At 41.0% G+C, this 27,587-nt stretch overlaps 1 protein-coding gene across 2 annotated transcripts in view; it reads right to left on the bottom strand.

Annotated features, from left to right (window-relative positions):
- NKD1 (NKD inhibitor of WNT signaling pathway 1) overlaps nt 1–4,652 on the bottom strand; it is a 158,448-nt gene extending 153,796 nt beyond the window's left edge. The window contains exons 1-3 of one of the 2 annotated variants that reach the window (XM_038368969.2): nt 2,502–4,652; nt 2,326–2,358; nt 1,959–2,110 (exon numbers count right to left, since the gene is read on the bottom strand). In XM_038368969.2, coding sequence (XP_038224897.1) covers nt 1,959–2,110; nt 2,326–2,358; nt 2,502–2,526 — 210 coding nt within the window. In that variant the 5' untranslated portion in view covers nt 2,527–4,652. The remainder of the gene's footprint in view (nt 1–1,958; nt 2,111–2,325; nt 2,359–2,501) is intronic. The other variant, XM_038368968.2, reaches the window with a different exon arrangement.
- Nucleotides 4,653–27,587: the final 22,935 nt, after the last annotated feature.

The raw sequence follows: 27,587 nt of genomic DNA on the forward strand, positions 1-27,587 counted from the left end.
TATCAGAGAATCAAAGATAGGTCTCAGAATTAGCCTTGCAACCTTGACTCCATAACCTTTACACACAGCATATCTGTTTCGGCTATAGTAGTAGAAATATCTCCTTCCATATTACATAAAATTCATAGTTTAAGGAACCTTAATGTAACTGTCACAGCCATCTTTCAGTAGGATGCCAATAGCATTAAAGCAATTAACAGGCAATGAGGCCATATATTCAGGGCAGTATCAGGCCACCATTATTTTGAAACATTCTGCACCAAACTATATATTAGGAGGTACAGTCAACACTCTCTATGGAATAGTGCATTCAAGCACATTTCAAATTAACTAATTTTAGAGGACAGTAAAAAGTATGGATAATTTAGCTAATTGCTTAACTAAGAAAAACAATTACTTTTTACTAATATATATAGAGGTAAATAAAACTCATGGAGTTAGAGTTTTGCAAATCTCTCAAAGTATCGCTGAGATTCATAAAACTTGTGTTAGAATTTGTGAGGTTTTTCCTGTATTTTAAACTCATGTTTTCTTTTTGTATTCAGTTTAAATTTGAAACTCTTTTTCCTAGACAAACCTGCCAGTTAAGGGTAGAACACACACATCTCAAAAGTTTGACTTGCAAAAGTGGGTTTATCTGAAGAATAATTATAGGCAGAATTATTATATTCTATTTATTGATACAGATTATACACACACTATTTTAAATGAGAAATTCTTTCTCTCACTGTCATCACATTTTCTCCAACACAAAACTCCAAGCCAAACCCTCAAACCAATGGTGGCTAAGAGAGTTTAACATGGAGCAAAATTAATTTGTCCACTGATAATAAATAACACTTATATAGCATATTACTCCTTTCACCCAGCCTTCAGTGATCTCCAAATTATTTATCAATTCTCACAAGAGAAAGATTTTAAGATTATAGACCCCCAAGCACAAGAGAAAGGTTTTAAGACCCCAACATAGTCTGTTATCCATTCTCACATCTCACACAAGAGGAAAGGTAAAGTCCAGACGTTAAGTAAAAACTGCATCATTTATGACAAAATGTCTCCTCACAAACACAAAAGTTTGCAGGATGTTTGGTGATGCTGCCCTGTGTTTTTTGACACACATTCCTGCACTGGGAAGCACAGATTCTAGTCTCCTCATCTCTCAGGTTACTCTTCCACTGACCTAGTTTAAAGGTTTGATCCAAAGCACATTGAAATCAGTGGGAGTCTTTCCATACACTTCAGTGAGCTTTGAATGAGATCCTAAATGAGTAGATGGACAATATTTGAGAATCACTGTCTTCTACTCCCCCATCATTCCCTTGAGTTTCAAGGGACAGCATTAAGAAAGAAACCTACAACCCCACTCTTGCCCAAACTTTACCCAGAGGATTTAGGCTGAATTGGTTACATAGACTTCCCCCAAGCAGCATGTGTTCATAGATGAGCTGGGAAGTGACAAGTGGCAAGCTCAAAAACTCCTTAAAAAGAAAATCACCCATGCACTAATAGCGTGACCAAATCAGCAAATAACACTTTTGCAAAGTAGTAAAAAGGCTCTCCTGAACTCCTATGTCAAAGCCAGCAATAGCTCACTGCCACAGACAGTAGCTTCTCTTGGTACCTTTTGGGAGTTGGGTGCATTCCAATGTTTTTTTCTGTTTGTTTCTGTTTGCAGTGGGTTTTGTACTAATCGTCGGCTAATAAACTAGTGGGCAGGTGCTTGTACTTCTGGCAGGCTCTTATGCCAGAGCAGAGTTTGTTCTGGGATTCTAACCTCGTCAAAGGGGCACAAGGAAAGAAGCCACCCACCGGGGCAGCCCCTAAAAGCAGCATCTGGGCAAAGGAGAGCCTCCTCACAGCTGATCCTGGGAAGGGAAGGGAGAAAGGGGCTTGGGCTTTTAGTGTTTGAAGAGGGGAGGGAGAGTGGGGGAGTTGGTGCAGCTGAGACACTGACATACCCTGGTGCTGGAGAGCCTGCAAACAGCCCGGTGCTGGCAGCCTTGCAGGAGTCCCGTACTGCTGCCCCCGCTGCTACCGAAGTATTTCTGCTTCACCATCCAGTCCTCAATCCCTTTCCGAGCTAGAGAGGCGTTCACTGCAAAACTATCACCTAAGGAAAGCACAAGAGACAATGCCACATACTGGAGCAGCACACCCATGCCCTTTGCCTGCCCCAGGATGGGCGGGTTGGGGGGGTGGACCAGCACCTGGGGTATAAACCTGAGCCGGCCACCACAGTCCCACCGAACCCGCCGCAGAAAGTTTGAGGGGAGAGAGAGGGGTAGGGGGATGTGAAAGTTACTAGCAATACAGAGCCATCCCTACCTTCTGGACTTTCTCTGGGTTTACAAACGGCAGCTAGGCAGGTCCATGGGAAAGTGTAGGGGGAAAAAATAATACAGGAAGATCATTAGACACCAGTATAAAAAAATCACAACAAACAACACGCCATCCAAACAAGGGGGAAAGGGCTGTGGGAGTAGCAAGTGAAAGGAACTAACCATGTTTCGAGTGAAGTTTCCCCATTTCTCTGCATTGATCTGCAATTGCGATTCATTGGACTGTTTTCAGTGGTGGGTTTTATATATATATATATTTATATATATATATAAAATCCCAACGTTTTTAGAAATCCATGTGCTCCACTTTCCCCCCTGCTAAAGCAAAAGCAAAAATCAAATCTCAGTTCCCCTTCTGCAGCACGGTCCTGCGTTCCTCCTCTCTCTGCTGAAGTCTTTCTCCTCTCTCTTCTCTTTTCCCAAAGACAGAGGCGGTTACAAAAGACCTTACTTCACCCACCAGGGAACATGATTGACACCTCATTGAGATTAGACCACTTGCAGGCAGCCTCTGGATTCCTATTGGACTGAGGCGGCACATGAAAGGGAATAAAGATCCTTTTGGAGTCTCAAAAAAAAAAAAAAAAAAAAAGGAGCAGCAGCAGCTCTAGTGCATTTCACTTCCAGCCAGACACAGGCAGCAGAGCACAGAGCCATAGAGAAAGCCCAGGAAAGGCAAAAGGAGGAGGCCTCTTTCTAATAACTGAAATGTGTTTGCTAAATCTGATGCGCTAGTTCATGCAGTTGCAGGGAGGAAACTTTGGGAACGTGCTGCATGCTGGAAACATACTCAGATCCCCATCATTCCCCACGTTTAGCTGCAGCTTTCCAAATGTTTCTTCCCCTCAGAGCTGAATGAGGAAAATATACCACTTCTGCCAGTCCCTGGGGTTGCACATTTTAATAAAAGGTGTCTGTTGAATGTGTTTATTTTTATGTTTTCCTTCAATTGGTCCTGATTCTCCCTGCCAGCCAAAGTGATTTCACTGCAGACATAAGGCAGGATGGGTAATAAAAGTGGCTTTATGCCAGTTTTGCAGTACGTAGATATAGGACTGGCTGGGAACTGGAGCAGTCCTTGGAGCAAACTACAACAGCCTCTGGGGCTGCTCTAATTTAGGTTCTGCTGAATCTGCCCTATAAGGCTGACCAGCAGCCAGAGCAGGCAGAAGTGCAATGTGCTCCAGCAACACACCCTATGCCTCCCTTATATGCCAGTGGCTTCAAAGGGGATTGTGGCATAGGACAGTTTCACTAGCACTTCAACACTGGGGAAGCACCCATACTCCAGGAGTATTCCATGAGGGGAATAACAGTATTCTTCCAGCTTTGCAGCTAGCTCAAAGGAGCTGTAAGGAACCCCAGAACCAGAACCATCAGCTTCCACAGGACTTGACAGCACTCAGACCTCACAGGATTAATCCATAGGGCTGCAGGACTTGACTCAAAATCAGTTTATCAAACATTTTCATTACCCATTACTGTGCTCCCTCCAAAGCTAATGTCTCATTGATCTCAGAGTTTTCCCTGCATCAGGACCACAGGTCTGGATACTTCTGCTATATTTTTGCTGTTTAAAAAAAATCTTCATATGAATGAGCTCATACCCCAGAGAAACATACTGCCTTTTTGTCACTGATGCAGAATGCACCCATACCTGGAAATTTAATATAAATGTATAACTTCTTGTAACTTCTGCAAATTATCCTTCAGTGTAAAGTTAATTCAGGCACTCAGATACTGAGGTGATGGGCACCATACAACCACATAGCCCTTGATTCTCAATTTCCTAATTTCCAGGAAAGCTGGAGTGTTTTGAAAAGTGCAGATATTCTACAGGTTTAAGGTTCAATCCTTTACTCACGTGCGTCTTTCCTCACACAAGCCATCTCACTGAAACCATTACTAACATGGGAAAGGTTTTGCAGATTCAGGTCCAGAGATGTTTCTTAATGGCTTAAAGTGATGCACAAAAGCCTCAATCAGCCTTAAAATAAATAAATAAATAACATAAATCAAACTTTAAAAAAAACCTTCTCTTCCTTTTCCAGCATTTGGGACAGTACTATTGTTTTACAGATACGATACATCAAAAAACTTGCAGTTTTGTGAAGAGAATTTTCAGAATCATTAAAAACTTATTTCCTTCCTTCTGCTGGTCATTATTTTTTATTTTATGAAAATCACATCTCCCTCGGGATTCTTGTAGTTCAGCTAAGAAAGATAAAAGAGAACAAAGAGAGCAGAGTGATTACTAGTTCAAGTTTTAAGAAAGAAAAAAATTGAGATTTCCAAGAATTTTACTCTACAAACCACTATTCAAACTATACAGGGGTTGGTCCAGATGGGTCCAGGCCAAAAAATTCCAGTCTACATCTGTGTTTTCAAACACATTTCAGGGGAGACGGGCTTGGAATGCATCTTTATTAGAGAGTCCAAAATGTATGCGGTGAAACTCTGATGTGAAGTGACTCTCCAAATCACAATCACTATAGAGACATTAACTAAAACATTTAATAGCTGGTTGTTCCCTGGATAATGGAGAGAGAGAGAGAGAGATTTGCTTTCCAGATTATTTCAACTATTTATCTGTCTAGCTCATGAATTGCAATGTTCAGTGATTGCAACAGCATCAATTGCTTGTCAAATAGCCAATAATTTGCATCTCTTTTTGAATCTCTTTCTTTTTATATACTTTAATAATTTATTTGGCCCATATCTTATGTTATGTATTTGTTCCTTTGAAGACTGCTTCTTGTTTTGGGGAGAAGAAAGGGGGGGAGATTTAGATCAATCAGACTCCTTGGGGCTTGAGACTCACCTGTGAAAATTCTGACAGATATTAAGCAATTTGAAATTATAATATGAGTTCTATTTTCCTCCCAGCTTAGCCTTTTTTCTTAAACTAAATCAAACTCTGACTTACTCAGGGTTACAGTGACTATCTACAAAATACATTTCAAAGAAATAAAAGGACAATTTAAAAAATGCCCTGCAATATTTTTAAAAGGGACTCTATCCTGCAATGTTCAACTCTTGAAACAAAATGAGGACCCAGTTCTGCCATGAGCTCAACACAGCTGCACCACAAGTCCTTGCAGAGCCCCCATGACTTCACAGTGTCGGGGTCCATCGGTGCAGACATCATGACAGGGTCAGCGCATTATATATTTGTAACATATGATGTATGAGCTTTGCATAATTATTGCTGAAATATGGGACAAAATTCATCCTGTATTGATTTGATAAGGGATATTAGACACTAAGATCTTGATCTTTCAAGTTGCTGAGCTACATTGTCACAGAACTCAGCACTGCATAGGAGGTACTCAGCAACTTGTAGGATCAGGCACCAAATTATTTTGCCCCTTAAAATAAAGGATAGGTGGCCACCATTGTCAGGGTGGAGTACTAAAGAATGCCTGCTGTTTTCTGGTTGAACTTCATGTATGTCTTTAGATACCTTTGTACGATTCTTCTTAGCCATGGTAACAGCTTAAGAGAATGATCACCTTCCTTTCATGTGCTTTCTGTTGGTTTCTCTCTTACATACACACACTTCCATGTATGTGCAGAAAATTTCCAGATGGGGATCTCGGTTGTTTCTAGCTCTATTGTACTTTTGAGGACTCTTTGTTCCATTTAGGAATATAGAAATAAGTAAATAAACACAGTAACGTCCTTTCATTGTTTTCCCCAAGCATTTGTAAATTGATTTTCATTGCAAACTATCACATTCAAGAGGGCTAGGGTTTCTGTGTCACTTATCAATCCCATCAGCCGTAAAATTTGCACTAGAATTCACCTCTTACAGAAAAAATTGTGTCACAGAATCAGATATTTCTAGCCTGTATGGTTGTGAAGAAACGTTTGAAAAACATGAATAGAGTATAAATGGAAGCAGTGATAGAAGTGTGACCTACCCCATTCAAAGACTGTTAACTCTGAAACCTAAAGATGTCAAGCTGGGGCATCCTGAAAGCTGAGAATTTGGAGACAGAATAAACTGAATTTTATGTGAAATAAATAATATGGGGACTGATTACTGATTTCATATCTAATTCAATAACAAAATCTCACAATATTAATTTATTAATTTATCTGAACCAGCTGCAGGATTTCTACCATTGCCACAGAGCACATGGGACTCTGATTATAACTTAACTCTGATTAAAACTCCAAATGCAATCTTATACTCTGATATGGATCTTTGGTTTCAGATCCATTCAGAAGCCATTTTTACTTACACTTTGAAATTTTTTCCAGCAGAATTAGACACTATGCTTCATGGGCTTTATTTCAAGCAGAGATGTGAACCTCTTACTGTACCGTCGTCATTCTTGAACAGACTCTACCACTTTTATTTACATAGAGAAGTACCTTCCTTCACAAATAGGTAACTGTATCAGAATCTGGCCATTAGCTTATATTTATTTTCTGCCAGCTTGTGTTTTATGCTTCATCTGAATATTCTCATGTATCAAGTGTGTTACTGTATGTTCTGCAGTCATACCAGTTCAGGGCTGTGATCTTATTAGAATTCATAAACTAAATAAGACTTAGTCTTGACTACCTGAATGGAAGATTTGGAAGAATGCTTCAGGAAGATGTGATGACGATTTACTAGGTGGCGTTATTCCTTCAGTGTCTTTACTGAACTAATGCTCCAGCGTGGGTCTAGAAGGCACAGAGTTATAAGCGGTTCCATCTTTTGGATGAGATATAATAAGAAGTCCTGAACAATTATTATCAGTAATGATTTTGCAACAACAGGCTTGTCATATAGGAACATATCACACTGAAAGTAAGAAGTTTCTCTTGAAAAATATAGGTACATAATATGGTCCATATATTAGGTTGTAAACAAAAACCATATCTGAATGGGGCCTCTAGGCACTGCCACAATACAAATAAGTAATAACAATTAGTCTTTAACAACAGAAGGAAAGTATTAATTATTCTTTATGGGCTAATTCTTGAGGTCCTCTTTCAGTTTTGGCTCAGGCAAATTCCAATTGACTTCAGTGTCATTTGGCCTGAATATATATATGGTATGCAAACTGAATAGGCCCTCAAGATTTGTCTCAGTAGAATTACAATGATCCTCATAACCGCAGGGTCTTTGAGTTACACAAAGCCTTTTGTTTTTTTTAATTCGAAGGAGTCAGATGCATGTTAAGTAGTGACGTCTAATAAACTATCAGAGTAAAGTACATCATTCATAAAGCTGTACCAATGATTAAAAGGTCTCTAATTTAACCCTGTGACCCCAGTGGAATTTTTGAAGTATGAAAGCCAAGACATATAGTATTATTCATTGCCTTTTTCATTAGTGCTGACTGTGCTATAATCTTGCAGAATGTATAGAAAACTCTTTTGAATCTAGATACAATGTAAATATGTTGAGGATGGGAAATTAATTTCTCTCACCAAAAAAGTAGTACAGACAATCACACTGGGAATTTATTTTCAACAGATAATAGCACAGTAAAATTAATGCTAATATTTGCAGTAGAAAAATAGATATGTAGGATTGGAAGAAATAATGTCTGTAATGTTTGCGGTTGTTTCAATGCCCCAAGAAAGAGTGCAGAGAAGTGCATCGAAGTGCTAACATAAGGCAGTATCACCAATACAACCTGTGTCTAGTTTGAATATGTATTTGAACAAAAGTTATTTTTGGTCCATAGTTATAGGATATAGGCAAAAATCAGGGCTTGCATAACGGGGCACATATCAGTAGGTTGCATGTGGCAATGTAAAATAAGACCACATGAATGGGGTTCAGGCTTAACATGAACCTGAATGCCATTCAAAATAGTATAAGCAGCAGATGTACCTGGAAGGAATGTGGCCTGAATAAAAGGAGGTTCATCAGAGGCAGAATTCAATGGTAGTGCAAACTGGTGGAGCAAGGGTGACTGCTCTCCACATGCAGCACTCCACATTTCCAGCCTGTCTAAGGCTTTTTGAAAACCCAAATAAATTATGGGAATCATTTCTCCTTTATGCATGTTGATGTGCTCAAAGAGTTCTAGTGAATTCGTGAGCACAATTTTCATTTAGAAAAATCATGCTGATTTGCCCCATCACATCAGGTTCATCTTTTTCTATTCACGTTATATTTTTAATTATCATTTCAAAGGTTTTCCCCAGTACTGAAGCAAAGTTCATTTGTCTAATTTCTAGGATTACCTCTAGTTACTTTTTAAAGCCAGGCACAACATTTACTACCCTCCAGTTCTCTGGTATTATCACTGATTTTAATGGGAGATTGGATATTTTTGTTAGCAGCTCCTCCAATTCATAGTTCCTATAGAAGAGCACTTGACTATATTTAGTCCCATCTCAGGTCCCGGAAACCTGTTGCCCTTTGATTTATCAGTTTGTTGAAATTTTTTAAAGGGACAGCTCAAGAAAGAGTGCACAAGAAACACACGCTAGTTACAGGACTGCAGGCTGGGAACAAGCTGCTTTATTCAACTATATAACAAACAGAGAGGGAAAATACACACCAACAGAACAAGAAGTAAGGGAGGGCTAGAGCACGGTTCCAATCCATAATACTCTGAAATAACACAGTCAGCCCCTTGTTGACCACTCTACTACATGCAGCATTCTTCTCTTTAGAGTCCTCGGACTGAAAAGAGTACCAATAGCTCTACAGATGGTTTCCCTCAGACATCATTTGTGGCAAAGGCTGCTACACGAAAAGCACACAGTGTCTCTGCAATGTCCTTATCCTCCTTAATTGTCCCTTTACCCCCTGCTTGTGCAGGCAACTCCTCAATTCTCTCACAGGCTTCCTCCTGCTGATATATTTTACCCATTTCTTGTTATTTTACTTTATGTCTTTGTGTATTTGTACTTTGAATTCCTAGCCCTCCTCATTTCCATACATCATTTTATTTGCCATGGTTCGTGTGCCTTTCTATCACTAGGACTGGATTTTCACTGAAGGATACATATAGTTGACTTGAATAATCTCTTGAATGGTGCCATTTAACCATATTGGTTTTTTCCCCTGTATCTTCACACTTCCTTTTTTGGTTTGGGTTATGCATGTCTTTTGTGACTATTTCAATTAGCCTCCATAATGAGGCTATGGAGTTTAGATTTCCTCACTTTTGTCTCGCTTCCTCATTTCTTTTTTAAACCTCCTCCTTATTAAAGGTTAATCCAGTCCTGGTCTCAGGCTCGGCCCTAGTGGATACGTGTCAACATCATGAACACTCTCACTCCAGTGGTTTCTTTACTGACTGCTTCGGCAGAGATGCAGAGCCCAAGTCTCTCTTTTGGAGCAGTGGGGGAAAAGACGTAAGGGAAGGAGATGCTCCAAGTATTCCTCCCAGACAGAAAAGAGTAAATTGTGCCCTCTTCTGCCATCAAATCCATGTGCGTAAGGTGAGCAGCAACCAGTTTCAGTGAAGGTGGCTGTGCCATATAAGGAAGAAATCGAGTACATCTCTAAAGATGCCACCTGCGCAGGACACTCATTCCCAACTCTCAGCTCCACAGCATGAGACAAAGTAGAATTCCCCAAGTGCTAAATTGTTTGTCGTTCCCAAGAGCTGTAGTGGTAGTCAGAAGGATTTGGAGCTGCCCCAGCCAAACACACTCTCACAACAGAGGTGATCACACAGCACTTAACACCTCCACCTTGGGAGCCTTCCAGTCGGCTTCCTCATGACCACAGCACCACAGGAGCCATGTCTCTTAAAACTATTTAATTTATTCTGGTGACCCCCATGAGCTCCGTGGCTGCCTTGGCCAAGGAAGGAAGACTGCTCAGTGACTTCAAACAGTGTTTGTGCAGCAAAAAGATGTCTATCACAGATGAGCACATTCACATTCAGATTCAGGGAAATGCATCCAGAAAGTGCTCATGGCAGTGTGAGTTCTGTGACCTTGCCGGATTGATCCTGGTTCTCTCTAGGACTGTCCCAAATGTGAAGAGCTATCTGCAGTCATGCCTGTCCTGGAGGCAGGTCTGAGGTAATCAAAGGTCTTGGTGCATTTGGAGTGCTTTCTTTGAGAGAAAGCTTTTTAGATCTATGGGCATTGGCTGGATCAACTTTCAGCTGATGAGCTCTGCAGCTCAGTAACATCTGTGTCTCCACACCAGAGCAGATGTGACTTCCATCTAGGCTCTGCTGGGGTGGGGGGTGGGTTCTTCTGTACCATCCCCTTCAAAAAAGGGATTCCACCTCGCAATGAGTCCCTGATAGTATTTAAGAGTTTCAGTGCTTGAAATCTGTGGTGCTGAGTTCTGGCTCATCAGCTGAGGCACTGTGTTTCCTGAAGCAGCATCTGCCAAAATGCACCAAAAGACAAGTGGGTGCCCACTGACATGCCATTGTCAAAGCTCCAACTTCAGGCAGCACCTCATCAAAGCATTTGGTATCCCCTCTCCATTCAGATTCAGGGTGATGCATCCAGGAAGCCCGCATGGTGGTGTGGTTTCTGTGATCTTGGCAGATTGATCCTGGATCTCTCAAAGGCAGCTCCAAAAGTGGAAGAGCTATCTTCAATCATGTCTGTCCTGGAGGCAGGTCTGAGGTAATCAAAGCTCTTGGTGCATTTGGAGTGCTTTCTTTGAGATAATAGTATTGACCTCAACACTGGTATCCTCCTGTACCTCTTTGCTTGGAGGACGTGGTGCAGCCCCTGTGCAGATGTCAACACTCAGCTCACCACATGCAGTAAGCTGAGAGGTAGCAAGATGATGATAAGGGAGACAAAAAATGCTGTTTGGACACAGATGGGCCACAGGACTCTTCTAGTGCCAAACATCTCTCTATTCCAGAGCAGCAGCCGCCTAGAGACTGTGTCCAGATTTAACATTCCTACCATTTTTTAAGTAACTGGCTAAATCAGCAGATTTTAGGAGGCCCTGGTTCAGGAATCTCATGGGTCCTGGAATTCCTGTCCAATCCCTATCCAGCCCTTGGTGCCTATCTTGGACCACCTGGTAAAGGTGGCATGACATCTCATAACACTCTTCCTGTCAGGAACATGGCCAAGGAAAAGTCTTCTCTCGGAAGACACCATCAGCTAACTAGCTATCCCATCCCCAACACAAAGGCCAGATGGAGGAGGTAGCCACAGCCAGAGGGAAGACTGGCCAATTACAGGACACTGAGCACCAAAACTCTGAACGTTGGCAAGGGGATTTCCTTGCCTGAAGGATTTACCAGTCCATGGTTACAACCCTACATATTGTAGACTACCACGTTCTCGTGGGCAAAGGCCAGGCTGAGCTCAGCAAGACAACTTAGCTTTGGCAGAGTCCTTTCCGCAAAAGAGACTGGGCACAGGGCCTGGCTAGGTGCATGGTGCGGGTGCAGCCTCTGGTGCAGATAATATGAGGTGCTCTCTTAAGGGAGGGTCATCTGCAGGTCTGCTTCATGGAAGGGCTCTGTGTTCCACCAGCAGGAGCTCTAGGACTGTGACAGAACTAGTGGGGATTCTTTTGTAAAAGTTTCCCCAGTGTAAACATGGGCCAAGAGGTTCCAGCCTAAATAACCTGAACTTGCAGTACATCCCACCTGTATGATATATTGTGTAAAAAGACCAACTCTTGAGCTCTTTTAAAGGATTTCTCCTTATGTTTTTCTTCTGGAGACTATTTTGCTGAGATGAAATTTACTAACTACTATTATAATGTGCTGAGAAAGTAGAAAAATAACTTAAGTCAACATCATGTTCAGTGTGCTACACATTAAATAAAAAGGGAGGCGAAATAAAAAATAGTGCCATGACTTCAATAATCAGAGTCTTTTTCCTTTAGCGTCTAAGAAATGACAAGTGAGAAAGTTTTAATATAGAAGAGGATTTTTATTTGCATTTCTTAACAATAAGGGTGGTTTATACTCCACCTGGCGTCTTTTCTCACATCATCTTTTATGGGCTTCTCTCAGTGACAAGTACCTTTGTGCAAAGGGTTTTTTTTCCCTCTCTCCCCCCCCCCCTCCAGTTCTAACTCTCTAGCAGGCTTCAGCATACAAACACAATGGAAGCATTGAAAGGAAGACAGTGGGACACCTCCTTTGATCTTGTGTTCTAATAACTTGTGTACGTATGTGTCCAAAAATAATGCTCCAAGGCTTTTCTCCTGAGCGTCTGCTGCTGCCGCCCCAAATGAAAAGAATACTCATCACAGGGGCAGTGTAATAGTTAAACTGTATTCAGAAAAATATAGTACAGGAGAGTAGTGTAAACAACAGACTGTAAACTCTGCTAAACGCTTTGATGGCTGAAAACAGCCCGGCTCCTGACAACAGACATAGGTCTGTTCAAAGCAGACACTGGGAGGGTCATCATTAAATCATACAGTTTCCTATTACTTTTCATATCCATTCTGGAGAATACCCATTGCATTCGGACAAAAGAAATGTGGCTTACATTAGGGGAGATGTCTGTTGTTGGAAAATGCAACTGAGCTCCTCCTTATCGGTGCTGCTCACTGGCTTTTTTGTAAGAGTTAGTTCAAACAACAAACCTGGATTGTTCATTTGTTTATTTATTTATTTATGAGGCTCTTTCTAATTAAATGGATTTGGAGAAAAAATAGCATGAAAAAGGACTGGGTGTGCACAACTCTAGATACAGATAGAGCACAGTGCTTGTGCAAAGCTTCCCTTATGCAAGCAATAATCAGGGGAAGGAGGCAAAAGAGAAAGTTGGCTGCTCAATCAAGGCCCTGTTGTTTACATGTGCACACTGTATATGTACACAAAAAGCAGAGACAGACCCAATCCGAAACTGAGCCCATGAACACCCTTTAACTTTGGGAAGAGGATGTTGGAGTCAGAATGTGGATCCAAATTTAGCATCTGGGCCCTAGCTCTATAACAAACAGAACAAAACTTCAGAGAAAGGCACCCACATGTTGAGGGCAGGGGTTGTGTTTCTTGATCCAAACATCATCTGAATTGGACAGCTTGGGTAAAGTAACCCTAGGGCTTGATTTTGCTGCCACAGTCCTGGTTTTCCATGTTGTATCCTGGTGGCCCAGGATCTTCTTTCATGCCTTGGCTTTTCATTTCAATGAAAGGGGGAATTTTTCAATAACTAAAACATTTTTCAGAGTTGGATGATAAACTCATTCAGAATACCATGTGACTGGAAAAATCCCTCCACTCTGAGATACGTGTCGGTGTCATCATTGAGCCAAAACTGGCAGCAGCCACCATGAGTAGCAAGTGTTTGTCACCCTAAAATAAACATTGCCCCCAAAGTGTCCCAGTTTATAACCTTAGAAGTATGGCCAATTTAAGCTTGGGCCAATTTTTAATTTGCTTATCTGTTAAATCTTTGGTCACTATTGGTTTTTATCACTACAGCCTTGTTTACACTTAGGAATGGCCCTGAGACAACAATTGGTTTGTGGAGAACAGAAGACTGGCCATAATGGGTCACACCAATGGTCCACCTAGTCCAGTATCTTGTCTTCTGAGAGTGGCCAATGCCAGATTCTGCAGGGGGAATGAATGGAACAGGGTAATTATTGAGTGGTGATCCATACCCTGTCATCCAGTCCCAGCTTCTGGCAGTCAGAGGCTTAGAGACACCCAGAGCATGGGGTTGCATCTTTGATCATCTTGGCCAATAGCAAAGAATTCCTTTAGCTTCTCTTGTCTTCATTGAGTGCTCCTGTAGCACCTTGATTGTCCAGTGCTCCCACTGATTGTGTGGTAGGCTTCCTGCTGCTGATGTACATTAAAACATTTTTGTTACTAGTTTTTGTGTCTTTTGCTAGTAGCTCTTCAAAGTCTTTGTTGGCAGTCTAATTATACTTTTTTACTTGACTTGCTAGAGTTCTATTCACTCCCTTCTATTTAGCTCAGGAAGATTTGACTTCCAATTTGTAAAGGATGCCTTTTTGCCTATAACCACTTCTTTTACCCTGTTGTTTAGCCATAGTGGCTTTTTTTTTTCGGTCCTCTTACTTTTTGTGTGTGTGTAGGGAGGGAAACATTTAGTTGGGGTCTCTATTATGGTGTTTTATAAAAGTTTCCATGCAGCTTGTAGACATTTTGCTCGTGTCTATTCCTTTTAATTTCCATTTAACTAGCTCTCTCATTTTTGTGTAGTTCCTCTTTTTAAAGTTAAATGCTACTGTAGTGGATTTTTTTGGTATTTCCCTCCCTACAAGAATGTTAAATTTAATTGCATTATCGTCACTATTACCAAGCGATTCAGCTATATTCACCTCTTGGAACACATCCGGTGAGCCACTTAGCACAAAATCAAAAATTGCCTCTCCCCTTCTGGGTTCCAGAACAAGCTACTCCAAGAAGCAGTCATTCACAGTGTCTAGAAATTATATCTATGCATCTTATCCTGAGGTGACTGGTACCCATTCAATATAGGGATAGTTGAAATCTCCCATTATAACTGAGGTTTCTGTTTTTGCAACCTCTCTAATCTCCCTGAGCATTTCGCAATCAAATTGGAGTGGGTGCTATGGTTACGCAAGGATGTGGGGAGCAGCTGAAGAGACCAAAGGTCATTCTCCATTTTGGAATGCGGAGCTCTGCACTGCTGGATGCAGAATAGGCCTGTGGTAGGCTGCAGCTCACAGCCGGTTCTCAGTGATGCATTATGCAGTGTTTAAATAGAAATAATTTAGTTGTTAAATAAAAGCACTCAATGTCTAATAAAAAGAACACAGAAAGCCTTGTCTAGACTTAGGGATCAGAACTGGTGAGCTATACCAAATTACCAGCCAGTGATTGCCCAATCAGCACTACTCCTGTGATTGGGCAAGACCTAAAGCTGTTTAAATGAGTTGCATTTGCTGAAGCAAAGAGAACTGGTGTCTCCCTTACAGTGCATTGTCCCTGATGCAACCCCTGTAGCACAGACAACTTCATTTAAACAGCTTTTGTGGTCTATCTATGTTCTCTAGTCTAAACCATTCAAATGGCAACAATAACCGGTTTCATTTCAAAAATGTCCCCTTTGCTTTTTCCATTTTACAAAATACACCTATTTCAACCTCTAGGCATGTGCATTAAAATATAACATAGTCCTAAGGAAACTTGTGAACAAAATTCTCCCCACCCCAAAAGGAAACTTAACAGCTCCCCTACTTCCTCCTTCACATACACACACACACACACACACACACACACACACACAAAAAGAAAAGGAGTACTTGTGGCACCTTAGAGACTAACAAATTTATTAGAGCATAAGCTTTTGTGAGCTACAGCTCACTTCATCGGATGCATTTGGTGGAAAAAACAGAGGGGAGATTTTCCACCAAATGCATCCGATGAAGTGAGCTGTAGCTCACAAAAGCTTATGCTCTAATAAATTTGTTAGTCTCTAAGGTGCCACAAGTACTCCTTTTCTTTTTGCGAATACAGACTAACACGGCTGCTACTCTGAAAAACACACACACACACACACACACACCACCAGGCACCAGTTTCTGAGTGAATAAATATGAGATGATCAAGTAAGCAAAATAGACACCTACGTATTTTATTTTACAGTCCATTTATTTTTTTCTCTTCTTAGCTTTTGGTGACGTAAATGGATTCTGCTCTAAATGCAGTCCCACAAAATCCCATGGACATACCTGCCATATAAACCTTAATTGCTGTGTTAGTGCTCGGATATGATGGGTGACTTAGAAATACTTAGGACTACTGAAAGAGATGTATTTTTCCTACTTTGAGACACATTTGTAAGAAAGAGGGAGCCCAAATCATGGTGTCAACGGGTTGTAGCAGTGCTTGTCAAATAGCACTATACAAGCCCTGCCCCCAGTGAAAAAAAATCTGTTTTTGGCTTTTCCGTGTCTCTGTCTTTTTCCTTTGGAAGATAAAGGGAGTGAGGAGCATGTGTGTGGGGGGAGGAACCCTGTTAGTTTGTTTGTTTTTTTCAATATAAAAAAATTGGAAATATTCAACAACACTGAACATTTTCCCTAAACATTTTTGTTTTGGGTCAAACAAACAGTCCTTTATTCTTCAACAAAAGATTTCAGCCAAAATTTTTCCAGCTGGCCCTAGTCATAAACCAGCCAGATTGTCCCTCTCCAGTATAGGAGGAGTCCGAACAGTCATACAGTTGGAGTAGGTGGCTCCACACCACTGCCACTGTAGCCCTCAGGAGAAGCCATGCTGGGGGAAAGAGAGCATGTCCTGGGTATTCCTATTCCACAGGTATTCCCGCTTACCACAAAAACCCATAGAGGGCCATGGACAGCTGAGCACAAATTAGGGCAGCCCTCAGGCCGCACCAGTATAGAAGACAAAAACAGGTTGCGTAAAGCTCTCTCCCCGCTTGGTCCCTGCACCAAGCTCAGCTCAGACCTTGCCTACATGAGAAAGGGTTTGTCAATAGAACTATACTGGCAAACCTTCCTGGTAGAGCTGCTGCTTATATCAGAAAAAGAGTTCTTTTGCCACTGCAGCTTATACCATTTTCCTGAACGTCGACTCTAAAGTTTTTGCTGGCATAGTTCTGTCAGTTAAGGGTGTGATTTTTTTTTCACAACCCTAACTGACATTGCTATGCCAGCAAAACTTTTAAGTGGAGTCCAGGCCTCAGCCACAGAGGTGAACTTGGCCCATAGACCTCATATGGATGTCAAGCAGCACACTGTGCAATTTATTCCTTGGATGGCTAAGCAGCTGTACAATAACCTACAAATTATTAAAAGAAAATCTTGCTTCAGAAAGGGTTTCCTCACATATTTCTAGAGTGTTTCCTAATGTGAGTGGGAAATCGTTAGTCGAACTGACTTTCAAACTTTAGAAGCCAGCCTAAATCTTTGTGGGCAGAGTATACCTCGGTCTGCTTCCCTTTGTTGAATAAATGCTGTATAACTCAAGGCACTCAACGCAGTTCTACTGACACCAAGGAGACTTTTTACTTGATTTTTGACGGTATGTTCTGCATTTATTTATTATAAACTATTATATTTTCCATCCCTCATCTCTAATATAGCACAAAATGTATCCCTGGAATTATGGCCTCCTGACAAACCACTAAGGTGTTGTAACATATTGGGCCAGCTAACTATTGCAAATCAGGAGTAATTCTACTAAAAAACACACCTAGTGTAAAATTGGTGCGAGAGGAATAACAGGCCCATAACAAAAAGAAAAGGAGTACTTGTGGCACCTTAGAGACTAACAAATTTATTAGAGCATAAGCTTTCGTGAGCTACAGCTCACTTCATCGGATGCATCCGATGAAGTGAGCTGTAGCTCACGAAAGCTTATGCTCTAATAAATTTGTTAGTCTCTAAGGTGCCACAAGTACTCCTTTTCTTTTTGCGAATACAGACTAACACGGCTGCTACTCTGAGGCCCATAACATTTACATTTTAATTGCACAGATGCCTCTACCCCTGGAGCTGCAAGTTGGGGGTACAAATACGCTGATCTTTCCCGGATGAAAGTTAGAGGTGGGATATGGGCCATAATTATGACTATGCATATCATTATATATTTAGCAAATGATCATACAAATGACCACCGAAAAATCTATCAGGAAAGGAAATAATAGTGTATATTTAGAGCCAAGAAAGATGGATTAAAGGGAGAATTTCCATGGTTTCCTGACACTCATTAACAAGTGTTAAAGAAAAGAATGGGCAAGTAAGGGTAAGAGAGGCAGCTAGTACTAGTTTTTAATACTGTAACAAAAGGGGTGAAGATATGAAAATAACAGATGTTCCTTGAATAACTATCTGTGGTTATTTATACTTAAAATTAGATAGACAAATCACATTCCAGACTGATGTATCTATGCCTGCCTAACTCCCAGTGTAGATGCAGCTATGGCGACTTCTATCAACATAGTTACCATCACTCAGGGAGGTGGTGTTCCTACACCAACAGACAAACCCCTTCCGTCAGTGAAGACTGTGTCTACACTCCAGGGTTATACCAGCATAGCTATGACGACACAGCTATGACAATATAGTCTCCATAGTGTAGGGATATCTTGAGATAGGATATCACAGATAAGACTAATTACGCCACTGAAAAATGAATATTGCAGTGTCAAAGGAACTTAAATGAGAACAGAGTTGACAAAGACAGACGGACAGTTAGCATTACACACAAATCCCTGTCTCTAAGCAGTACAGTAGAATAATACAAAATGACCTGGATTGTTGACAAACAGACCACAAGCAAACAATATGTTGTTTAATATGGCTAAGTGCAAATGATACACCCTGGAACAAAGAATGTTGGCCATACTTCCAGGATGGGAAGCAGTGATTCTGAAAAAAATTTTGGGGTCATGGTGGATAATCAGCTGAACATGAGCTCCCAGTTGGATGCTGTGGCTAAAAGGGCTAATGTGACCCTTGGACGTACAAGTAGGAATCTCAAATAAGAGTAGAGAGGTTATTTTACCTCTATATTTGGCATCGGTGCGACTGCTGCTGGAAAACTGTGTCCAGTTCTGGTGCTCAAAATTCAAGAAGGATTTTGAAAAATTGGACAGGGTTTAGAGAAGAGCTACACAAATGATTAAAAGATTAGTAAACCTGCCTTATTCATTTTCTTGAGTCTTATCTATTTAGCTTAACAAAGACAGTTAAGGAGTGAATGTGCCCTTCAGGCTAGCAGAGAAAGGTATAACATGATCCAATGGCTGAAAATTTAAGCTAGATAAATTCAGAGTGGAAATAAGGTGCAAATTTTTAACAACACGAGTCATTAATCATTGCAACAACATAACAAGGGTGGTGATAGATTCTCCATCACTGACAATTTTTAAATCAAGATTGGATGTTTTTCAAAAAGATATGTTCTAGGAATTATGTTGGGAAAGTTCAATAGCCTGTGTTATGCTGGAGGTCAGACTAGATGATCACAATGGTCTTTTCTGGCCTTGGAATCTATAATTGAGTTGTAGTGGCTTCCTGTGTGTTGCAGAGTGGCTGGAAATAAAGGGGGCCACCCAAAATATCAATCCAGGTGTGCAGATCCCAGCCCAAACAACTTTGTGAGCATCTACACATTTGCGTTCGGCAGCATGTACCGCAATTGTGTGTGCAGCTCTGTAGAGCTCCACCATTCATGGGCGGTGGGTATCATGAGCTGGAGGAGTCTGAGCCTCCCCAAACAGCCAGGTGTGGCCCCAGCCCCAGTCTGCCCCAAGTCCCCCTCCTACTTCTTGCTCTGCAGATGGCTCTCTTCCTGTGCCATCATGGCTCCAGCTGGGGCTGGCACTGGGGCCATGCTGACCAGCCACCCAGCACTCAGGGGGGGGGGCTGGGGCCACACTGCCCAGCCTCCTGGCACTACGGGGGAGGGAAGGGGGCTGGGACCATTCTGCCTGGCCTCCCGGCGCTCTGGAGTTGAGGGTGGGCTGAGAGTGCGAACCTGAGGCAGGGGCCAGCAGCCACAGTGTGGAAGGGGCCCGGCTTCAGAAGGGACAGGGCCTCGGGTGGAAGGGACGGGGCTGGAGGGCTAGCTTCCCCAAGCCAGCGGTTCACCCACCGCCTATGCCACCATTGTAGAATAATCTATTAGATGTGCCTAGGAAGAGAGATCCTCCTTAGCCCCAGGCCATGGAGTGGCAATAGAACTAGTCTCTGGCTGCAGCTACTTTTCAACTGATGTGGCTGGGGGTGGGGGTTAGAACCCAGGTTCTACTTTAACTTGGGCTGCAACCCGACCACTTTGTAATGAGGATGCAGGTTAAATTACTCATTTGCTGATAGTCCTTCAATGCCCTTCCCACAATTCCCCACCCCCTACCTCCAAAGGACAGACAAGTTCTCTCATAATTGACTGGGAAAGGATCTTAGAGCATCTCAGTACAAAAAAACATAGTATATGCCCTCAGACAGAAATGGGCAAGTTCAGAAACACAGATAATGTTCCATAATATAGGTAATGCTTTACTGTGAGGATGCTTGCACCCAAGTGAGGCTAACCTGGGTGCTCAGCCCAGGTGCTGATAACACAGGTTAACTGTTGCTGGAGCCACTCTCTTGTCAAAAGTTTCATGAATCTACCACCAGGCAGATTTATGGTTTTGCAAGTCATGTTAAAATATACCTTTTTTCAACATTTTGACATGATAGCAGGTGAAACTGAGCAGTTTAATTTGAGTTTTTGAGATTTTATGTGCATTCAAACCAGAAACATCACCCAAAATTCAGGGGGCATGAATCAACACAAATTAAAACTAAGAACCACTGAAAACTAAAACTTCAGTGACTGACATGGCTCCAAACAAATGCCCTTTATGCTCATATGACACATCATTAAAGATGTTGAAACAACAGGAGTACTGTTAGGGTGACAGATAATTGAGCCATTAGAACAGAGGCTCACACGCTTTGAACATCTTAATAGAGAGGTTGCCCCATGGACTACCTCCCCTACCAGTCATGGTATCACAGGCCGCCTCATCTTTGCAAGCGTGTAACATCCATACAGCTACAGAAATTGCTGCTTGGAAAATAACAGCAGGAAATTATTTATGCATTTTTAGGTTCATTTATGTGATTTATCTGCTGGAAATAAGGAGCAGAAAGCAGCACCATATGACCAGCCAGCTCTCCGTAGACCACCAGCACAATGTCCTTAGGCCACAGACTGAGAATCTCTACGTTAGAACATCTCTGGTTCTGTAATGAAAGTGTGAATCACAGGAGAGCTGGCAGGAGGCTAATCTTTCATTTCCTTGCCCAGTCACATGACATTGATTCGGGTTACAAAAGGGTATACAGCAGTTGGTGTCCAATCCCATCACAAGTGTTGCAACTGGCCTTTTATGTCCATGCTGGTCCAAGATTTCACTTTCACATGAGATATTAGCTTTGCAAGAGCTTCAATTGCATTTTACCTCAGTTGCTCTGATCTTAACTTTCAGCCATTAGGAAAATTCAGTTGCGATTTCCTGCTTGGATTTTAAATAAATACTGCAAATTACATTCCTGAGTTTAAAAATGCTACAGTGCTCCAAGACATAACCAAGTTGGAGGTCCAAAGTGGAGCTGGGTGGGGAATTCTGCAATTTACATTTTTTTTCAGTGTAAAATTAAAACATTTCTTAACATTTCCCACAAAATAAAATGTAAATTCAAATGATTTCAGGACAATTGCAACATTTTGTTTTGATAAAATAGACACATTTCATTTCAATGTTGAGCTTTTTAAAATTTTCTATTCTACTACATACAATTTTTAAAAATGAAATGAAAGGTCACATTGCAATGAAAAAATCAGAACATCCTGTTCCAAAAAGGTTGAAATATTCCATATTGACCTCACTGAAATTTGTTCCAATTTTTTATCTAAATAAAATTTTCTCAAAAGCAAAATGTTTGGCTTTTGACAAATTAGTGTTTCCCCCATGGAAAAATTTTCCATTGGAAATTTTCTAACCAGCTCCAGTCATATGGGGAAACAGGGAATATATTTATAGGGCTGGATCTTGCTATCCTCATTCACCATACTCATTGAATTGACCTCATATGAGTAATGGCCCCTTGGGCAAACAAGGGTTAAAATGTCAGACCCTACATATCACACATTTTCAAAATTCACATATATTACACCTTAAACTACACTTTCCAGTCCTGCTTCCTCTGGCTTTTTATTTGCCTCACATGGCTCATCTTTCCAGTGAGTTCAGTGAAGAAATATTCTTTAGCTTCTGAAATGTTTCACTCCCTCATTCCTTTAATTCTATTTTTCTCTTTTTTTCTTTAAGGTTTTAATTCCTTTGTGGTAGCATACTCCAGGGTGCCTCTGATTATGCTGAACATTTTGGCTAGTCAAAGTCATTTGGCTTCATCTCATGCATCCCAATGCTTACAATGTTTATGATTATTTCATTAGAATGCTAGGATTTTTTTCCTGTATGCTATATGAATAAGACTCAGTGTGCTAATACAGTGTGAACAATCGCAATGTCCAGCATCAAAACTAACACTGAATTAGAATTAGTAGCCACATCAGATACCATAAATCATGGTCCTCCACAGTCATATAGTAAAAAGCAACAGTGAATCTGTTTATTTCTCATCTGACTTTATGAGTGTAAAATCTCTTTGAAACCATTATATTTTCATTAAAGCAAAGCTTACTGATACCAGTCTCTCCTGCATTTCCTTGAGTTCCTTCTCTGCAGTCAGGATGAGCATCTGACCTTCAAAAAAAAACAACCCTTAAATTTAGAATATATGAACCAGGCTGCCTAGCCATTCTTCTTATTTCTAAAGGAGATTAAATGCAGTTGAAGAAACTCTACTGGACTCAGAAGCTGGATCCTTTGCAAGAGGGACTGACACTTTCTCAAAAAGAAAAAAGTCCACACACTAGGACTTTTCAAGTGTTTCAGTACAAAGGAGCCAAATCTAAAGAGCAGGAAACCATTCTGTACTTTCAGAATAATGTGGAAAAGACAAGCAAGAGGCTTTAATACTTGAAATGGTCTTAAATCCAAAAGAAAGATTTGTAATACAATATCAATAGGGGAAAAGGGAAATACCCCAACATAATGTTTTCCTTATTTCAAACACAATATAGGACAGACAGCATAGGAAGGGAGCATTATCCTTAAAATAACGGAGAAACCCACCGCCATTTAGGTTGTTAGCTCTGGGAAGACTCAGGCTGTGTCTCCAATCAGAGGACCCACACTTTATGCCAAGTCTTGTTTCAGATCCATTCTGCACCAACTCCACTGAAGGCAAACACAATTAGGGCATTCAGCATAAGACAGTAGGAGATCCCCTTTGATGTTGGGATAAAATGAGGATATGCATGGTTTTGTCCAAAATGACAACCATCCCAGGTTTACTAATGGGTATCTAATAGAAAAAGAGAATTTTATGATGCTCATTAATTACCAGACTGTCATGTGCTTCTGGCAGAAAGAAAGTAATCCTCTTCTCCAGATTAGACAGCCACCACAAAGGACTTCAAAGAACTTTCAGTCCCCTCCCCTGAGAGCTGCCTTGCGTAAACCTCACAGTGCTAACCGTGCAAATTAAAAGAAGGGAGCAGCTGACAAACCCTTCCTGTTACATGCGTAGCGTATTTCTGCTAGCAGTTCAGACAAGAGTCTTTATTCAACTAAGAGACACACAAATTTTCTAAACATAAAAATGCACTCTAAAATACACATTAAACTTTACAAATTGTCTAGTTAACAATGTTTTCCACTCTTACTTTCAAGCCCAGAGTTATTTGCAGTGAGGTTTTTTTGGTGACAATGGAAAGATCTTGTTAAGAACAAGAAAATGCAAGTGAAATACCAACTGAGAAGCTGAGACATACAGTCCCATTTTCACCAGATATGCTTCTAAGAGAGGAGCAGTTATGGGATTCCTCCTTCTGTTGGCCGACCACTGTGGGGTATGAGTGGCTACAATGTGATCTCAGATGAGAATGAGATTAAAGGATTAAATAATTCACTGCATTTATAATACAGTGATTTGCCCAATCTTACACAGCGAATCACATGAGAATGGCCGGACTCATTCCCCTGTTCTGACCATAGGCTACATTCCCTTCCTTACTGCTAAATTTCTATAAAATCTCTTGATAGGTAACTTTTCTCCCCTTGAGCAAATTCTATGGACTTCAAAGCATGTAATACATGGGATGTCTTTATAATGGTCACCTATTGCTTTAATGAAGGTTTGAAAGAGCTATACAGCCTGAATTGGCTCTCAGGGTGACATTACAAGTGGCAGAGGGACTAGCCCTGATGACTTCAGTTGTTTTCCTGGATGTCCTGAAAATCTATCAAATTCAGAGTTGCCGATGAGAATGTCGTGTTCTTGAACACTCTGCAGGCACCCCTTTAAAGACTCAAGTAACATTCTGATCAGGCAAACACCAACTCCCATCAGCCCTATTATTGAGAATGTAAGTGTAGAATTTCAGTATTCTTGTTCAAAACATTTTTAAAGTGGTGCATATGTTCTGGTCTCACTGGGATAGCCTCAGTTTTCCACATGATACTCCTGGAACTTCTGTAAATTCTGTTTTTTCATTACATCAATCAAAAGATTTGGATATTTTTGTAAATGCAAAATGTTTGTTCAAGACATAGAGTTATCCCAAGTAGAAGTGGCCCTGTATCAGGGCCAAATAGTCCAGTGGAAGGAGTGTTCAATGTGATGACAGTGTTTGGAATGAAGAGGAAAGATAAATGAGTGCAGACACTATCAAAACTGTTTTGTTGCTCAAAGCAAGTGTCAGTGACACTTCTTCAATGTTTCATGATAAACTCATTCAGTTACTGGAAAAAATTCTTCACCCCAAGAAATACACACATGTTGCTTTTGAGTCAGAATCAGGGATTACCACATCAGCACACTGTGGGGGGTGTGTGTGTGTGTGTGTTTTGTTGTTGTATGAATAATTTCACCCAAAAAGTGAAAAACAGTTGGGTTTTGGCTGAGAAATGTTCATTTTCTCCATGAATACCAAAAAACTATCAAAGAAATGTTTTGCCAAAAATCCCTTTTTCATTTTCATTGATATTTCTGGAGGGAACAAAAAAACATTTCCTAATAAGCACTAGACTTAAACCCATAACTGCCACTTTGCTTTATAAGCAAAAAATATGTGAATTTATGGAGAGCCCCTTTGCTCGGTAGATTTTGGTTGGTTGGTTTTTTTCAGCCACCAGGGATCCAGAGCCTGAGCTCTTCTGATTTGCAGAGGGATTTAATGCGGTTTCTCTACTCTTTGTCCAGCAAAGCATTTCCTGCACTTTGCGTCCAGTGGCAATTGTTGAATTTAAAAGCTTCCCTTTTAAAAATGAGATATTTTCCATTTGTGCAGTAAATAGAACCTGAACAACAGATTAGACAAAGCTCTGTCTTCTGTGCATTGGGAATGAATGTGCAGTCTGAGTTCTATAGGAGTGAGAAAGCTTGTCATGATGACAATCAAACGAAATGGAAATATGGCAATGTGAATTCTAGAGGGGCTCTAGTGAGCTGGAGAAACTTTCCCATTTGGATCTCTACAGCTTGCCTCCTGACCAACCCACTCCCACTCTAGAACTTCTAAAAAAACCCATCTATTACTTTCTTTCCTGTTGCATCCCCTTGATGATGTCCTGCTTTTCCTATACCCTCCCGTCGGTATCCATTGTGTTGCCTGAGGATCAGCTAGAATACCTCTTTAGTTAATTTTAAAGTCCAAATAAACAAAATAAATACATTGTTCTGTGTGGTCCACTGCAGCTGACCAGAAAACATGAACAAAATACTCACAATTTTTTCCTTCTATTTCCTCCCAATAGATATTTTCAGACCAGATCTATTGGCTACCAAAAATGGAAAGGTCAGCCATACCTCTCAACCTTCCAAGGTCCAAGGGTAGGACAAAATTTGTGACAAAGACCCAAAATGAGGAACACGCACACAAAAGCGATTCGTTCAGGAAGCATAAAATTCTGTGAGATTCATTCCTTTAGTGTAAAGCACTATCACCTCAGATTCATAATTCTGCATTTCTGATGTAAATACTTTTCATCCATAAATAGACAGGAGAGCATTGAATTTGTGTAGGCAGCTCTAGCACTAAAATACACGAGATCCCTCAAAATCAGGCATTTGAGAAGCCCATGGATCACTGTTCAGTATTGATTCCCCATGAAAATAACCACTGATTTCTTTAGAGTGCTCACCCTCTTTCCTTATTGTGAGACCCTGAAATCACCATCGCTTTCCTGGATGGATCAGCCTCTGCAGATAGTCACTGACTTTTCTGGGATATGTGCCTAAAGAATGTGCCTCCATTTGTTAACCACTTGCTTTAGCAAACATCATGAAAGGGTGGTTCTTTGTCCTCAGCAAGGGAAGAGAATAGACAAGATTCTTTGTTCAAAATGAAATGGGTGTAATCCTTAAACCATCAAATACTGTATGAGTAAACACAGTAGATAATCTCTACTCAATGGAGGATCTATTTGGCCAGCTAGGGAGGGTACATGGGGCACCCGATTTGCCTGGAAAGCATGAAGAGACCAGTGTTGAATCTGTCTGCACTTTATCAGAGTGGTAGTTCACAAGGTGGCCAGAGACCTAGGAACTTATAGCATGACCCTGAGAAAAAGCTAAGAGAGAACTAGCTTTTGGGTGAAGCACTGGGTGGAAAGAATTCTCTCTTGCTAGTCAAGTCCTACCTGCATTCAGGGAAACAGGACTGTGTGTGTACATTCTGTTTTTTTATGAAAATTGGCTAACTGCTTAGGTCAAAAGTGGTGTGTAAGAGGGAGCCCTAGTGGGATGGCTTGCCATTGCAGTCTCCTGCCTCAGTTTCCTGGAAATAATTCACTCATAGCGAAAAGTCTTAAAAATAATATTCTCTTTTGGACTCTAATTTATTCAACATAGTCCAGCTCCCAAAATAGTTCCCTTTTCTTACATCCCTAAATTCAGGGTTTTCACAGCTCTTCCTCCAGGGACTGTGTCCTGACAGAATTCTCTGCTCCCTCATGGAGCACGGAGCTTCCCTTTTGATTCACCCATCCCTTCCTCTGACCACTCCCTTAATCCTTCGGAGGTGGCTCTAATAACCCCAAAACATCTCTCTGGTCTGGCTGGGAGAGAGGAGAGCCTTGCCCTTCCCACTCAACAAGCCTCATGGTCCTGAGGCCTTAGAAGACCAATAGCCTAGGTTTTTCCTATATCGTCCTATTCCGAGACACTAACTATTCCTTTGGAACATCTTCCTCTCCACCAGTGGCCATTTTGGTTATTCTGGACACTTGGAATGGAGTAACCAATATCTCAACCGACCTTTCTAGCCTTACAGGGCCAGTACCCCATTATAGGGTAACAACATGAACTTACTTGAAGGAATGTCTCCTCACAGAAACAAATGCTTAAGAAGTTAATATCAGGCTCCATTTATCACTGGAGGGTGCTAAACAGAATCACATCTAAACACAAAACAAATATGAAATATAAAGGCTTTTTTGTCCTCTATCAGAAATGTAACTTTTCACCCAGCTAAAAAAAAATGTACTAAGATTACCACAGTCTTAATTTTTTTTCTGACCTCCAAATTTAGGGGGACCCCCCATATGGGACTCACAAGCACTTTCCACCTGGTATTGGAGAGCGCCACGCAGCTCAAACCTCCAATGTTTCTTGAGAGCTACTGATTAGGGACTTTCACACTCAACATTAAAAAAAATATCTTCCAAGCTGAACTTAAGCATCATTCCCTCAGTCATGGTCTTATACTCTCTAGATCCAGCTCATTCGGTGTCTAGCTA

The sequence above is a fragment of the Dermochelys coriacea genome, chromosome 12 (genome assembly GCF_009764565.3).
Source record: "Dermochelys coriacea isolate rDerCor1 chromosome 12, rDerCor1.pri.v4, whole genome shotgun sequence".
In the NCBI taxonomy this organism is placed as follows: domain Eukaryota; kingdom Metazoa; phylum Chordata; order Testudines; family Dermochelyidae; genus Dermochelys; species Dermochelys coriacea.